Raw genomic sequence first — 16632 nt, 5'->3', positions numbered from 1 at the left:
GGAGTCGCTGGATGATCTGAGCCAGGGAACAGATAGTTGGATTTCCCTGGTTTCTCCCTTCAAATAAATCACAGCTCCAGAGCCCTTTAAACCCTGCAATATGATCTGTTCCAATAAGGAAGGGAATGAAAGGCTGCGTCTCTCTGGAAGCCTCCAGAGCCATAAATCTCCTATGTACAAACACATACCAGATTTCCAAGCGCATTTATTTTATTGTATTGTTTTAACAGAAAAATCAAACTGCAATAAACTCAGTCCCTCATTAGCTGTCTCTGTGTCCCAGCCAAACGCTGCTAACGAATCAAATCAGGACAAAGGAATGTGGCTGGAGGTCAACAGTCCAGCCAGGCGCTGACCCCAGAAAAGCAATGGGGGGAGATAGGGGAGGGGGGGGGGGGAACGGGGAGACAGCCTATGCCCTGCACACCCCTCCCCTGGGTGGGCTCTCTTGGGGCTTTGTGGGGGTCCCCGCTTTGGGCTGAGCGTGCTGTGCTCTGTAAGGCTGAGCGTGCATGCAGCAACTTGCAAAGCATGCATGAAGCACGGGGCACAAGCTCCTGGTAGGGGCGGCCTGGGGGCTGTTGGTCATTAATCATTTGCTGACAGTCCTGCAGGGTCTGGCTGCACGAGCGTGGTCCACCAGGGGCGCAGGGATCGGCGGTGGGTTCATCCAGCTGGGGGTCCCCATTGGAGCCCCCCCCACCCTACGGCATTGCTCTGAGCTCTGCCAGCACTTTGGGTCTGCATGAGCACGTGGGAATGGGGGGGGCATCCCGCAGCCTTCGTGCCGTGGCAGCAAGAGCCGTTTTGGGGTAAAAACCTGTTAAAAGAGGAAAGAAGCAGGGGTGCAGGATGGGGAACATGGATGCAGAAGCAGAGGCAGCGCTTTGCTCTGATCCTGGAAAAAGCAAAAAGGAGAAGGAAGGAGGAGACTGTCCCCAGATTTACGGCCGGGAGCCCCCCCAGCGCCCGAGCCTCAGCCCACAGAGAAATTCTTTACTTATTGAATCACATTTGTCATCTCTAAATACATATGCAGGCCCGTGTTTCTGAATCCATAAACATCTTTAACTAACTCCGCTCGGCTAGGCCTCTTTCAGCAGTAATTTATATTTAACTTTTTCCATATGCTGGCCCTGTCGTGTTGGTGTCATTTCCGGGAGAGCCGATGGGGTTTTGGGGGGGGGGGGTGGTGGGGTTGGGGCTGCTGGAGCAGCTCGGCTGCTGGCACGGCGCGAGCAACCCGCCCAGCAGAGCCAGCACTCATTAATCATTGGAACTCCTCAACTGCCAGCTCCTTTCAAGATCTTTCAAGAAGTGTTTTCACCCAAAATAGAGTTGAAAACGCGCCGGGTCCTACTTTCAGAGTCTCATCCATCTGGCCATTATGGGGAGTGTCAGGCGGCTCTGACAGACAAGGCTGCTCTGTTCGAGGGGCCCCGGCTCCCGCAACCTGTCATACCACGGGCTGACGGCTCCATTGGTACCTACAGAAGAGATAAAAGCACGGCGGGCAGGAGAGAGGGGTGAGCACGGGACCCCCGGGTGGGATGCAGGATGCTGATGGCACCCATAGGACTGAGCTCCCTGTGCCTCTGCCCCTCTGATAAATCACTGCCCTGCACCGGGTGCAATGGAAGGGCAGCAGCGTGAGATGTGAGCTGCAAACCTGGGGGCTCCTGAACCCCTTCCTGCTGCACTGCAGCTCCGAGCATCCCTACAAACTGAGCACCTCTTGTAAATCAACCCCAGGCTCCGTCCCCCAGCTCTCTCCACACCCCCTGTGAGAGCAACGCTCGCTGCATGCAAACCTCGAATCGTTCCAGCAGCGTGAGTCAGAGCCCAGAAATAACACACTGGGTCCGAGTGCTATGGGATCTTCCCCCATAGCACGAAGGGCTGCGAGCTTTCCTCCTGGAGGGAGTGAAGCAACGTGATGCTGGGGCTCCTGGGAACCCTGAGCTCTTCTCGTAGCTCTTCCCAGGAAAAGTGCTGCTGAACCCAGCCCACGTTTGCACCTTGCTCTCCAGGCATACAGCAGGGCTGTTCCGTGATCACGCTGCACAGGCGGGAGGTTTGGGAGCCATAACACAGCCACAGAGGGCCCGACGCGTTCCTGCAGCTGGAGGAGCTGTTGCTGCCCGAGCAGTCATTCCAAATCTGAAATTCAGCCACAGTCTGGGAAATGAGCACAAACACCGGTGGGCACAGAGGTCTTTCCCCAGCTCCGTTCCTCGGCGCTCCATTCCTGCTCCCACCCCACCCGGGTGCATTGAGAGGTTTTGTTGTCGGGGTGGGCTGAGCGATCATTTTCTCACCAACACGAGGCAGCTCCATGCCTGCGGCTCAGTGCCTTGGAGCGAGCGCTGCGCTTCATGTCAGAGGCATTTTCCACACAACATGACTCGTTCCACCTTGGAAGTCAGACCTGGCTGCTGTCCCTCCGCACCCACGGACGTCACTGGGGCTGTGTTGAGCTGGAACAGAAACCCCGTGGAGGTAACAATTGCTCCGGCAGAAACAATTCGTCACTTCTGCAGGAGAGCTGCCCAGCGGAGCTCCCAGGTGCTGGGTTCGCAGCCAGCTCTGCAGGCATCAGCCCCAGCACAAGGACGTGGGATGGCTGAGTGTCCTCACGTGCTGGTGGCAGAGGGGGTCCTGTCCCCACGCTCTGCTCAGGGAAGGCAGGAGAGGAGCACAGCAGCTCCGGCTCGCAGCGAGGGAACACGCCAGGAAAGAATAGCACAGCAAATCTCGCACACCTCCATCTCCTTTCTTCTTTCCCAAAGGAGAGGAGCGCAGAGAAGGCTGAAACTCATCCAGAAAGCATCCCAAAATGTTTTCGTCCCCCTCTCTTCTTTGCTGTGCTCCAGCACCTCCCTGCGGCGCCGTGCTGGGTGGGGTCCAGGAGGGTTCCATGGAGTGATGGGGCTGCAAACACAGAACATCGAGTCGCTTGGGTTCCCTGGGCGCCCACATCTGTCCATCCACACCGAGGTTGCCTTCCCCCATCGCAGCACCATGGAGTGAAGTCATGGCACACGGCTTCCATAAACACCGCATTGGAAAACATTATGGTCTGTGGAAATCTGTTTGTTATTGCGAATGGAGCTGAAGGAATACACTCTGTAAACGAAGCTGTCGGCCCAGCGTCTCCCCCAGCGTTCTCCAGCGGGCGTTTAGCTGAAACATTTGTGTATATACAGAATTACGACTCTTCAGTTATTCATCATGATAATAAACAGAAAGATAACTATTAACCATGCATCACCGTAACCAACAGCATCACCAGCACAGCGCGGCGCGGATCTGAGCGTGCGATGGATGCGGGGCAACGGCTGCAGGGCTGCAGTGCTCCACGCCTGGGCCGGGTGCTGCGGGGAGAAGCAGCAGCTGCACGCTGTGCCCACATCGCTGCCACCAGCAGGAACCTCTGTCCTGCTGCAGGGAAGGTGTCGGCGTGCCCGTTGCATCCACGTGTTGGCACACTGTGGCTTTGGCCACGGCAGCCATGGGAAGTCACTCAAAGCCTTCTCCTGCCTGCAGCTCTCTGCGGGCACCCTCTGTTTTGGGGCATCCAAGGCCCTCACTCCTTGCTCCTGCCCACACGCTGCTATCAGCCCTGCTGGGGACAAACCACAGCCGCCTTCCTGAGCCCTCCTCCCTGTTCTCCACGCCGAGCACCCCTGGAGCGGAGCCGCGGGCACGGAGCACAGAGCCTGTATTCTCCGGGGCGTCCACCGGGGGAAAGAAAAGCCGCTTTGTGCAGCTGGGAAGCTTCTCATCCACCCACCACCGCTCAGCAGCCCGACCAGAGCTTTCGGCTGCAACCCTCCAAGACTTTGCTTCGCAGAGCTTTGTGCGGGGTTCACATCCGAACCGACACAGCTCGCGTTCTGCTGGATGCAGGGATGCTTCGTGGGCTGCGGGCCGTACCGGTGGGATACTGACGAGGAATGCAGGATGGCTGAGTGCAGTGCATGTGCTCCTGGGCCGTCCCACCCCGGCATAAGGTACAGTGCTGCCTTTGTTGGGTTTGGGGCAGAGCCTTCACCCTGCATGGAGGAACCCGTGTGCACAGCGCGGAGTGTCCGACTGCTTCCACACACTGCGGCCTCAGCAACCGCTGCAATAAATCAATAGGAAAATAGAGGCTGCCAGTTAGACTAAACAAGTGCATTTGCAAGGATTGCTAACCCTCATTAATCACTCTGACAGTCCTAAAAACACATTTCCCCTTTAATGACTGTATTTGGATAATCAGTGCTTTTTCCTCCCCGGTCGGAGCCGGGCTAACTGACAGCTGGTGTTATTAGAGCCGGCCGTGGGGATCGGGGTCACCTGAGAGTCAACCGCTGGAGGTCTCCTGCAATTCAGGGCTCGCTGGAAAAGTTGTTGTTATGCAATGCTGAGCTCCGTTTGCTGCCAGCACAGCTTCCAGCACACCCTTCTGTGGCCCAACACCCACCTGTGCTGCCCCAGCCCGGCGCTCCCTGCCTGCTCTGAAAGGCCCTTTCTGGTCCCCGTTCCCTCCAGGTGAATTCCCGGAGAGGTTGGAAACCTCGTGCCTTTCTCTCTATAAATGATGCAACACATTCATGCTCGGCACGTGATGAAAATGGTAATTCAAACCCATACAACTCTAAATTAAGCCATACATTACCCGACCCACTCAGCCACATATTTTGCAGAAAGACAGGATTGAATCAAATCAAACCGAAACTGTGGAGTGCGGGATGTTAGACAGAATGATTAATAAAGTGCATCCCAGTGCTCTGATTATAAAATGAATTCTGCAGTACCTGGGCAGGCGATAGGTGGGGAGTTATTTAATATCTCGGCAACGCGCTCATTTCCCTGCAGATAAAGCCCTGAGTGTCAATTGCTATCAGATGATACTTGGCAGTGTTTACACATGCCTGCCCCGGTGCTGCAGTCTTTAGGGAGTGGAAAAGCAGTTCCCCAAGGAGCTGTCGGCATTATGGGATACACTGGAGCAGCACTAGAGGTGCAGAGAAGGCATGGCTCAGTTTTGTAGCAAGGAGAAGTCCAGGGGGGTTCGGAGAGAATTGAGAGGCAGAGACCCTTCTGCAGAGTGGGGCTGTCCAGAGCTGGCATGGAACACCCCGACAGCCTCCAGCCATCCCATACATTGTGGGGCACAGCAGCCACGGTGCACGGAGAGCACGTAGTGAGGACACCTCAAAGCACAGGAGAGCAAAACGCCTACAGCAGCAACCTGCACCGGGTGTGGGATTTCAAAGCTGCAGTGGAGGAGCAGTGATCTATGCCATGATTTACACCACGATTGCCCACCGCCTTGCAACGCCCAGCACCAAAGGTTGCAGCTGCTGCAATGCCCACAGGGGTGGCACTCAGTGAGGATGTCGGGATGGGTGGCACCAGGCCTGGCATCCCAGGCAGAGCAAGGAGCAAACCCCACGCTGCAGCACCCAGGCCTTCATGCTACCAACACCGACCAGACCTGGGCCAGATCCACTGCAGACCCCAAAACTGGGCTCTGACAGCCACGGGGCAGCTGGACCCCCACCTGCCCTATATGCATTAGGGAGCCCCAGCCATCACCAGGCCCCTGACTGCTCACTGGAAGGAAAAATAAAAATCCCATTGGCCAAACAAGTCTCTGTTTTAAGCGCATTATTTTTCAGCTCAAAAGACACAAAGGAATTTAAACGCGGGGCATAAGGCAATATAGAGCAGGCAATTAACTGGGATTAATTGCATGACTCACCCAAAAAAATGCAACAGGAGCAAAGCACTCAACAGCAGGGGAAAAAAAAAAAGGAAAAGCCATGTGGGGCAACGGGAGCAGTGGGGCTCTGCGGGGAGCAGCGCTTGGCACAGGTGTTGGTGTGGGGTGGGCTCAGCAGAGCAGCCCCCGGCCCATAGAGATGGGTGGGAATGACACGAAACGGGGAGGGGGGGCACAGCTCATCCTGCGTGGGGATGACGGTGGGGAGGGGGTCCCTAAGCCTGAATTCCTACGGGGATGCAGCTGCGGAGGGGGGGAGAGGGACGGGGAGAACCGGGGATCCTCGCACCAATTCTCGAACCTTCCCTCTCTCCTTCACGCACGGACAAACCCAGCACCCCCCCCGGCACCCCTCCGCAACACATCCACGCGCGATCCCGCACCGCTCCCTACCGGGATCGCCCCGAACCCCGCATCGCCCGCAGCCCCGCGCCGCTAGATGGAGCCCGCATCCCGCATCGCATCCCGCACCACCGGGCGAACCCGGACACAAAGCCGCGGGGGTCGAGGGGAAGAGAAACCACACCACAGGGTGAATATAACCAAGTATTCATTTATTAACAAAATAAGACTTACCAAGCCGCAGCTCTTAAGTCACCCGCAATGCTCGCAGCCCTCCCGGCCGGGCGGCCCCGCGCCCGCCGCCGCCGCCGTTCCGTCCGTGGGGCCGCTCCGTCCGTGGGGCCGCCGCCGCCGTCGGGGTGGACGCCCGCAGCCCCGAGGGGAGGAGGAGGAGAAGGATAAGGGGGGGGGGGGGGAAGAAGTGGGGTTCGTCCCCGCGGAAGGGCCGGGCGAGAGCCGCGGGGCAGGGGCTGCTCCATCCGTAGCCCCAAAACACATTGCAAAAAAAAAAAAAAAAAAAAAAAAAAAAAATTAAAATAATAATAATTAAAAAAATGACGTCTGTTAACTTCACAAAGGAAGAGAAACTGAATCCCAGAACGATAAACGAGGAGGGGGGGAGGAGGTGGAGGAAGAAACGTGGTTGAATCTTTTTTTTTTTTTTTTTTTTTTTTTCTTTTTGTTCCTCCCTGTATGTGTTGGGAGTCATGCAAGAATCTCTCAGGGGGAAAATGAAGAAGGGGAAGAAAAAAAAAAAAATCAATTAAAAGAAATAGCAGGAAAAAAAACAAAGAAAAAAAAAAACAAAAACAAAGCCCCACACCTGCAAAGAAAATATTTTTTTTTTTTCTTTTTTCTTTTTTTTTTTTTTTTTTGGACACAGACTTTTTGCATACCATCGATTCATTGGTGTATTAATGCACTTATATTCCCAGCTTTAAGCTAACATACAGTAAATAAATACACAGTTCCAAGGAGGGAGCCAGGGCGGGGGGGACTCGGAGAGGGGGGAGGCTCGGCGAGGGGAAGGGGCCGCCGTGGTTACTGATATCCCAGTGCAGAAGCTGAAGTCAGTCTTTGGCCATAGAGAGCGTAGGGGGAGTAGTAAGGTCCGGCAGCCGGCAACGACGGCACGGGGAGAGCTCCGGCTGCAGGCAAATGGCTCTTGCCGTACGGGTGATACCTGTTGAGTCCCAAAGTGTGTGGGCTCCTCAAGGACAGGGAGGCCGGTAACGTGCTGGGGCTGCCGGGGGCGGCGGGTGGGAGGTGGAGGTGGCAGGAAGCGGCCGAACCCAACCCCGACGTGGGATAACCGGCCAAGAGTTTCTCCGCGCCCGGCAGCGCCGTGTGGGTCCGTAGGTGGGTGAGCAGCTCCTCCGAGGTGGCAAACCTCTTATCGCAGGGTCCGCTGGCAGACACCCAATTGCATATGTGGGGCAGGGGGTCGTTCTGCAGCATGAAGCCATAGGTGTAGAGGGGGTGGCCGGGCAGGCTGGGGGTGCCGCCGGAGGAGAGCGTGGTGTGCACCGAATGCAGGGGGTGCGCGGGGTACACCAGGGGGTATCCGCTCTTCAGGCTGCCGGCGTCGTGCACGCAGCTGGAGCAGTTGCCGGAGCCCAGGTGCGAGGCGCTGTGGTAGCTCAGGCAGTACGGGTCCCGGCATAATCCCTGCATGAAGGAGGGCGGCGAAGCCCCGGTCAGCGGGCTGGAGCTGGGCGGCTTCCCCGGCAGCCCCAGCGCCCCGGGCAGCTGGCTGCCCACCAGCCCCGCTTTGCTGGGGTCCAACCCGGGCACGAACTGCGAGGGGTACCCGGCGTAGGCGCCCACGATGGAGCCGTGGTAACCGATGCTGGAAGGCGGCAGCGGGAAGACGGAGTGGCCCGGCTTGTAGGGAGACACGGGGGCCACATGGCCGGCGGCGGGCGGCAGCGCGGGGGGCTCCGATTTGCGGCCCGATGTGGGGGGTTCGCCGTGCGCCCCGGGCTCCGCCGCCGCCCCGCGCCCCAAAGCCCCGCTCGCCCCGTCGGGGCCGGGCTTGCCCGCCTCGGGCTCCTTCTTGTCGTCGGCGCCCTTGGGCTCGGCGTGCTGCGGAGACGCGCCGCGGGAGCCGCCCGGGGATGCGGCGCTGTGCGGAGGGAACGGCGGGCAGGCGGCGCTGGGCACGCGGAAGCCGGCCTTGTCCGGGCCCTCCTTGCGCGGCTCCCCGCCCTTGGAGTAGGGCTTGAAGCTGGACTTGTCCTCGGGCGGAGCGTCCCCGCTGCCGCCCGGCGGTTTGAGCGCGGCGGGGCGGGCGGAGGGCTCCTTGTCGGCGGAGGGCAGCCCGGCGGAGGCGACGGCGTTCAGCTTGGAGGAGGGCGGAGGGTCGGGTTTGCCGATCTGCGAGCAGGTCTGGGCCAGCAGCGCCAGAGGGCTCTTCTTGGCGTCCAGCTGCGGGCGGAGCGGAGCGCGGCGCCGGTCAGGGGGGGACCCGACGGCACCCCCCGGTCCGGCCTCCCCCCCACCCCATCCCATCCCCATCCCACGTCTCACGTCCCACCCCGGGGCCAGCGGGCGGCGAGCCAGAGCGCGGGGACGAAAAGGGGAAAGGATCGGGGAGGGAAAGGGGAGCGGGGGGAGCACTGACCTCGATGGGGCTGACGGGCGTGGAGGAGAGCGGCTGGAGGTATTCGGGGTGCAGGAGGTGGCCGCTGTGGGCGCTGAGCATCTTCAGGACGCGGATGGGCAGCCGGCTGGCCTGGCGCAGCGGATCGGCGGGGGGCGGCCGGGGCGACGGGGCGCCCGCGGCTCCGCGGCTCGGCGGGGTCCTCGGCCGGGGCCCGCCGGGGGCACCGCTCATTTGGGGCGGGCGGCGGCGGCGGGCGGCGCGCCGGGCTCCGCGGGGCCGGGCCGGGCCGGGCGGGCGGCGGAGCGGCGGCGGCGGCGGCCCCGGCGAGACAAAACCCTTCCCCTTCCCGACCGACACGTCAAATAGCCCCGATGGCGGCCGCGCTCCGAGGGGGCCGGCGCCGCGCACCAATCCGCGCCCGGCCGGGCCCCCGGGGCGGGGAGAGCGCCGGTGGGGGGGGCGAAGCGCCGCCGCCGCGCCGCCGCGTGGGGGAGAGCGGCCGCCGGCACAGCGCGGCTCGGCTCGGCACGGCTCGGCTCGGCTCAGCATCGCACGGATTAATACGGCACAGCGTGGCTTGGCAAGGCATGGCACGGCTCGGCTGGCAGGGTATGGCTGGCACAGCTCGGCGTGGCTCGGCTTGGCTGCAGGGCTTAGCACGGCGCTGCTGGCACAGCTCACAACGGCGTGGCGTGGCTCAGCCGGTGAGGTTTATCATGGCATGGCATGGCTTGGCTGGCACGGTTTGGCGTGGCATGGCACAGCTTGGCTGCCACAGCACAACTCAGCTATGCACAGCTTGCCATGGCACGGCACAGCTTGGCACCCCGTCCCTGCAGGATGACCCTTCTGGCAGCCTGCCTTGCGCACGCCCAGCACATGGTGAAGCTGCTGCCAGGTCAGCAGTGTCGCCCGAACCTGAGTTGCCAACACAGTTTGCACGTGTACATATTTATTTTGCACATAATGTAATCACCAGCATTAAATTCTTTTCATCAGCAGCAGCACTTGGCTGTGGCAAAATGTTTCCTGCTGTTGCAGGAAAAGGGTATGTGGGCACTGAATGTTGCATGCCATCACCTGTCCTTGGGGTGCACCTGCAGTGGGGAACCAACCCCACATAAAGTGCCATTTCCTTACACTACAACCTGCAACACTCATTGCTTTCACTGGTTTTCCACTCTCTTTCATTTGCACTCTTAAACATTTCCCAGTATCAGTGCATCCTCCCATGGGTTCCATCTGAGAGAGAGGAATTGAGGGGGACCGAGTTTATGGTGCATGGAGGTGATGCTGGAGCACAGAACCACCTCTGGTTTCAGGGTCCCTGCTGCAGGGAGAGAAACAGAGACGTGCAATGAAACACACCACCCCCTGGCAGATGCTTTATGTTCCAACAGTGCTGCCATTACTGAGCCCGTAGGGTCACCTCTCACAGAGCTGTGTGCTCTGGGCTCTGGGAAGTGGCTCTGTTGGGTCCACCAGCATGGCCAGGCACAGCCCAACGCTGCTTCTCCTCTGCTATCAATAACACTGACTGCTGGACTGTCAATGTCCCCTCTTTGGGGGCTTTTTTTCTTTTTGATTGATGAAACTGATTCAATGCTGATGCAGGAGGAGAGACCTCTGTTCAGAGGAGCCATTCAAGTCCAAAAGAAAGAGGAAAAAAAGTCTGTCCTCAAACTAATTCAAGTTGTGTTCCAACAACAACACAGCATTAACAAAATAAAATAATGCTCCTATAACAGAACGAGCGCAAAACATAGACCATGGCCAATGCGTTGTGTAGCCCTTGGTGCTTTTATACTCTTATTTTTGTTAGGTTTTGTTGCTAGCACAAGACATTGTCCATGGTCAATGCATTGCATAGCCCTCAGTGCTCTAATTCCCTATGTTTGGTCTTTCGGGTTTTCTGCTCTACCAGTCAGAGCACAAAATATAGTCCATGGTCGATGCGTTGCATAGCCCTTGGTGCTCTTCTCCTCCATTTTTGGTCTGTTGGGTTTTCTCCTGTACCAGTAAGAGCACAAAATGTACTCCATAACCAATGCATTGTGTAGCCCTTAGTGTTTTCATTCTCTATTTTTGGTCTTTTGTTTTTTTATTTGCTCTACCAGTAAGAGCACAAAAATGTAGTCCATGGCCGATGCATTGCGTAGCCCTTGGTGCTCTTCTTCTCCATTTTTGGTCTGTTGGATTTTCTCCTGTACCAGTAAGAGCACAGAATGTAGTCCATAGCTGGTGCATTGCGCAGCCCTTGGTGGTTTCGTTCTCTTTTTTTGGTCTTTTGGGTTTTCTGCTCTACCAGTAAGAGCACCAAGCATAGACCATGGCCAATGTGTTGCGTAGCCCTTGGTGCTTTTCTTCTCTATTTTTGACCTTTTGCTTTTCTCCTGTACCAATAAGAGCACAAAACGTACTCCATGACCAACACAATTGCATGGCCTTTGGTGCTCTTATTCCCTAATTTTCGGTCTTCTGTGTTTGCCAGGTCCCACCATGGCCCCAGGGAAGCGGTGCCAACAGCCACACTGTGCCCACGGCCCCACAGCCACTCCCCAGCTCCGCGCCGCTCCGATCGCAGCAGAACAAACGCATAAAAATGATCTTATTTATTACAGGAGACATGTTTTAAAACAACTGACAAAATTGCAAGATGTAAAACGACAAGCGAGCGCTTTTTCTTTTTTAAACCCATATAGACTTCTGGCAATGATAAAAATAGTGTTTTCCTTTTTAAAGTTGGAATTAATCTTTCTTTCGAAAGCAATCATGTAGCGAGAGAGGCAGGAAGACGCTCAGATATTAACTGGTGCTTGCTGGGTGATGGTTACTTATGGGAGAGCCGGTGGCCGCTTTCCTCTGCAGAGCGATTCACATTAAAGCACGGCGCCAACATTAAAGGAAAAAGGTGAGATTTTTTTTTTTTCTTTTTTTCTTTTTTTCTTTCTTTTTTTTTTTTCCCCTTCCCCTGCTCCCTTGATGTGTGACTAACAGCTGTTTTTCCCTGTGACAAATCAGTGGGGTCTTCCTGTTGTTGATGTAATGAAGCTGTTTCCTGGTGTGAAATTCTGCAGGATGAATGGCGCGAGGGGGAGGAGAGCGTCACCCACTTATCAAAGCTGTGCTGTGCTCGAGGATGGGCAGCAGATCAAAACGCACAGCGTGGCCGACAGCGGGGCACCGTGACATCACTTTGGACTTCTTTCACTGTTTGTCTTCCCAGCGCTCCGCACAGAACCATGCAATGCTGCTGTGTCAGCCTGGGTTGACCTGGCCTCTGTTTGCACTGCAGCGGTTGAGCGGTGCCATCTCGTGCCTCAGTTTCCCCATCTGTGAGATGGGCACTGAGCAGAGCCCTACCACAGCATCCAACGTCACAGCCCTTTGGGGGTGATGGACCCCTCCCCATATTCCATTGGGCCGCCTCTGAGGGTGGGTCCAGCCCTCAGCATCACTCATACCTCTGTTTCCTTTAGTTCTCTGCCAGTGTTAGTTAATTAAACTATGCAAATTAAAACAACTTAATTTATATAATATCAGTGCCAGAGCCTCAAACCATTTGGTGTAGCTCATCTGGCACGTACGTTACATAAAATGTTTGGAGCGGCTCTAATAAAAATGAAAAAGGCTGTAAATCAAGTTTAATTTATTCATTTTCTGTACGGTATTAAAGCATGCCAAAATCAGATTATTTATGAGCCCTTCATAACAATAGGCATTTTTATTGGTTGCAAATGACAAAAGGGTTTCTCAGAGGGATTTTTTTCTTCCTTTAAATTTTTTGAATGCCTTTTCAGAAACATTTATTTGTTTGGACGCTATGATCTCAAAGAAAAATGTTTAATCATTGATACAGTAAAAATAATTTATATTTAGATGCTGAAAAACACACCAGGCTTTCAAACATAAATACACACAGCTAATCCAGCCCAAAGGCTCCGCGTCTCTGCGCACTGTGGGCCACAGCAAAGAGCTGTGATTGAGACCCACTTTCCTAAATTCCTCCTTTTCTGAATGGGAATCTTCTGTAAGTCTTTCACAAAATGTCAGAAGGATACAGGGTTGTGTTGTTTTCCTATTAAAGATGAGCAGGATATATTCCAGAGCTCTGCGCTCCTCTCCTCGCCCATCAAATTCTCAGTGCTGTGACTGCATCCCATGAGCTCTCCTACCTGCTCAGGTGGAGCAGCTGTGCTGGTGAATGGTGAAAGCACAACTTGGCCTCTACCTCTCCATCACTTCAGCTGCCTTTTATCCACTATCTGGTACAGGATGAGCAAGAGCTTGGGATGGGTGAGGGCTCCCCACAAAGCACTAGGGGCAATGCTAGCACCCTTCATGCAACCCATCACCATCGCCATCTCATTGCCATCCCCATCCCCACTCCCATCCCATCCCATCCCCATCCCCATCCCCATCCCCATCCCCATCCCCATCCCCATCCCCATCCCCACTCTCCCCATCCTCACTTCCATTCCCATTCCATACCCCCTACAAGGGAAGGGCTTTCTCTGTGCCTGGCCTGGCCGATCCTGAGAAAAAAAAGGAAGAGAAAAAGAGGGAAACCCCTCCCCGGGAGAATTAGCATCCAGGCTCTGTCAGTCACAGGGAGCTTTTGGTAAAAGGGGCCCCTTGTCAACCTCTGCCTTTGATGTGACTGGGACGGAGGTGCTCAATTAAAAGCCTATCAGTCTGTAAGTAAATCAACGCCTATCAGGCTTGTCACATCAAACAAACGATTATTGCACGAACCCACCCACCCCATTAATCTGGCTGTTCCTTCTTGACAGCTCAGGGTCAGGGCACTGTAAATCCTGCACTGGATTGCAGCCACCTGGAGCAGGATTAAAGCAGCCCTGCAGCACGTGCTGCTGTGCCCATTTACCGCCGGTGCCGGGGGTTGCAGGGTGCAAGGTGGGGGTCCCAAGAGTGCAGGGTGGAATGGTGCTGCATTGGCATCAGGGATGCTCTGAGTGCTGGACCAGCAGCACCAGCAACCGTCTGGCTGCTGGGATAATGGGAGCAACACCAGCATGGCTCCTGGTTGCTCTGGGAAGGTGTTGTGAGTGAGGACGGTGCACCACTACCGTGAGCTCGTACATGCAGAGGGTCACAGCTGCATCGCAGTGGCTGCTATGAAGGACATCAACCCCATCCCATCCAAAACAGGACAGGTGTCTTCAGCAGATGTGCTTGTGGAGCGTGCATGGAGCACTGCACAGGTTGCATGGAGCATGGCTTCGCCTCTTGGTAACTCACACACTGGAAGAACCCAAGGGGCTTTGCCGTGGGTCTGGGTTAGCAAGAGTGATGCTAACCCAGCCATGTGTTCCCATGGGGGGCTCAAGACCTGGTGTTATCCCATCAGGACAGCACTGGGGAGCATCCAGGGCTGTGGAGCAAACAGCTGAGCTGGGCGCTGCGCAGGGCTGCAGAGAACAAGTGGCCCATTCAGGCCAGGCAGCAGCCAAACTCCATGCACTGCCCCAGGGCAGCTGGAGCTTGTGATTTCCCCTCACAGAAGCGAGGGCTGTTTTGGGAGAGGAAAAACCTCAGATCACATGAGGGCACGGAGTGGGGCACGCACATGGGAGAGTGCAGTTGGGCTTTGCTGTGTGCTGGAGCTGCCCGTGGCTGTGGAGCTGATTCCAAAGGCATGAACATGAGGTGATACCGAACAAGAGGCAGACTGCTTTGATATGGGATATGGCATCTCCTACTGATAAGTGGTATCACAACCAATGGGTCCCCACCACCCTCACTGCCACCTATCAGACCCCAGCAACTCTCCTTCCCCCACATCTGGTGACACCCACGCACCCCACACTGATGGTGGCACCCAGCTCTGTCCCAGGGGTTCCCAGGGGAGCCCGGCCCCGGGGGTTGCCTCCCACCAATGATCAATGCTGAGTTTAAGTAAGGTTTATTGGTATCCGTAATTTAACATGACATATTTCTAGCACGAATTACTCTGAGATCATCTTCTGCATAAAATATGACAGGAATCTTTTAAGTGCAAGCATAGCCCTCAGTTAATTTAATAACTGAGATGGAAAATGGAATAGCATTAAATTTAATATTATACATAATGCTCCTACACTTCCTTCACCTGCTGCTGGCAGCATTTGTTTTCCCTTCTCTCTCATTTGCAGCCCAACTCATCCTGCAGCTCTGACCCCATGTGAAGGCAATGGGTCTCCATTTGAAGGCAACGGGGTGCTTCTCCACTCCCCCCTCCTCAGTGTGAAGTGGGAGCCGTGGGGCTGAGAGGCCACAGCACGAATCCCTGTCCTTCCTGCAGCACCCAGCAGTGCTGTGCTTGGCACAGGACCCTGTGCTGCTGGTGGTCCCGTGGCTGTGCTGCTCTGCTCAGCTGTGACCGTGTGCTGCTCCTTCCTGAGAGTCTCCCCAGAATGACCTGTTTCATATGCTGCATGCTGAACAACAGCACGGATGGCCTTCATGGCCGTGAAACAAAACAGTTCTTTATGAAGAAAAGTGTTCCCCAAGCAGCCTGTAGCTGGCACCTGGCCCTGAGCACGCCGGCACATCCAGGACTCCTCTTCCAAACTCTTCCCTTTTGTCCACCAGCTCTGTGCAGGCAGCCACCAGCAGCAAGATCCAGCAGCAGTAACTCAGTGCAGTGGTAAAACCAGACCTTGCTGCAGGACAGTGCTGCTTCAAAGGCGGAGGAGTAGTTACATGAGAAGGACTTGGAATACAACAGTGCATAACGATGCGCCCGGTGTGTGCAGCCAGCTGCGAGGCCAGCAGCAAACAAGGGGTTAACTCAAATCGCACCAGCTAATTCACCCCTCAGCTCAAAGCTCCGAGCAGAGAGGAGGACAGGAGATAATTGCTGGGCCAGCAGAGCCTACTTGACCTGGCGAGCCCGTCCCTGTTCGTGTCTCGCTCTCGCCCTCTGTGCTCAGTTTCGCTGCTGATCTCTGGGCCGCTGCTCTCCATCAACGTCTGCAGAAAATACTCCTGCTGTAATTAGCCAAATGGCCGCACCTCACCCCCAGCACGCTGCTGGCAGTGATGGAGCTGAGCTGCTTCTGCAGGAAACTGCCCAACAGCTGCACGGAGCAGAGTCCCACCTCGCCATCCGATGCGTGTCGGCACCAGCGGTGTGCAGTGGGCACTCAGGGTGTGCACTGGTACTGATGATGTGCACAGGGTTCCAGGGATGTGTGCTGGGCTCTGACAATGTGCATTGGTACTGGGGTTGCATACTGGTGTTCCTGCTGGTTACAGCGGGACAAGAGGTCACAGCATCCTGGGGTGTCTTTGCCAGGACACTCCACACCAGGTTTTCTGCTCACTGCAGGATCTGGAAGCTTGGTAAGCGCTCGGTGAGTGCCCATGCACTGCAGCAATGATCAATACAGCTCTCAGCTTCACCCCTTAGCATCAGCACAGAGCAGTGTGGGAGCTGCTACGGCTGGGGGCTGCCGGCAGGATCCATCCTGCAGCCTCATCTGCTCCGGTTCAAAGGGCTGAGATGGAGCTCTGTGCTGTGGTGAAATCGGTGTTGGAGGGATTAGGGCAGGAGGGGCCGGCGCTGCTGGGAGCAGAGTGGACTCTTTATCAGAGAGAAGCAGAGCCTGACAGCGCTGTAACTCCCACTTCTTAAGGAGATGAGCTTGCAGTAAAACAAGGAGCACGTGAGAGGTGAGCAGACAAAATGGCAGAGCCCTGTGAGCCCAGCACCAGCCAGAGTACAGCTGAACAGAGGGAGCACTCAGCAAAGCCCTGCCTGCTGGAGCGGCACTGCTGCTGCACCGCTGCCAGAACAGTGCTTTACTGTAACTTGGAAAGTTTCGTGCACGGGTTTCAACACCTCACTCTCACACCACATAATGCAAAAGCTAATTCTACTTTCAGGCTGATGTCAACATTCCCCTTT

General features: G+C 56.1%; 1 protein-coding gene and 1 long non-coding RNA gene across 2 annotated transcripts; one reads left to right on the top strand and one right to left on the bottom strand.

Moving 5' to 3' along the window:
- Nucleotides 1–6306: 6306 nt before the first annotated feature.
- On the bottom strand, nt 6307–9113 carry ZNF703 (zinc finger protein 703). Its single transcript, XM_085242851.1, has 2 exons — nt 8739–9113; nt 6307–8542 (listed from the first exon to the last, which is right to left on the bottom strand). The coding sequence occupies exons 1-2, from the start codon at nt 8949–8951 to the stop codon at nt 7157–7159; spliced, it is 1599 nt and encodes a 532-aa protein (XP_085098977.1). The 5' UTR covers nt 8952–9113; the 3' UTR covers nt 6307–7156.
- On the top strand, nt 8362–12358 carry LOC146542836 (uncharacterized). The gene is made up of 3 exons (XR_014887968.1): nt 8362–8501; nt 11488–11631; nt 11798–12358. It is a non-coding gene; the product is annotated as an uncharacterized LOC146542836 (long non-coding RNA).
- The last annotated feature ends 4274 nt before the right edge of the window (nt 12359–16632 follow it).

The sequence above is a fragment of the Meleagris gallopavo genome, chromosome 24 (genome assembly GCF_905368555.1).
Source record: "Meleagris gallopavo chromosome 24, MGAL_WU_HG_1.1, whole genome shotgun sequence".
Classification (NCBI taxonomy): Eukaryota; Metazoa; Chordata; class Aves; order Galliformes; family Phasianidae; genus Meleagris; species Meleagris gallopavo.
The sequence above is the reverse complement of the archived record's forward strand: the minus strand, read 5'-3'. Positions and strand labels throughout refer to the sequence as shown.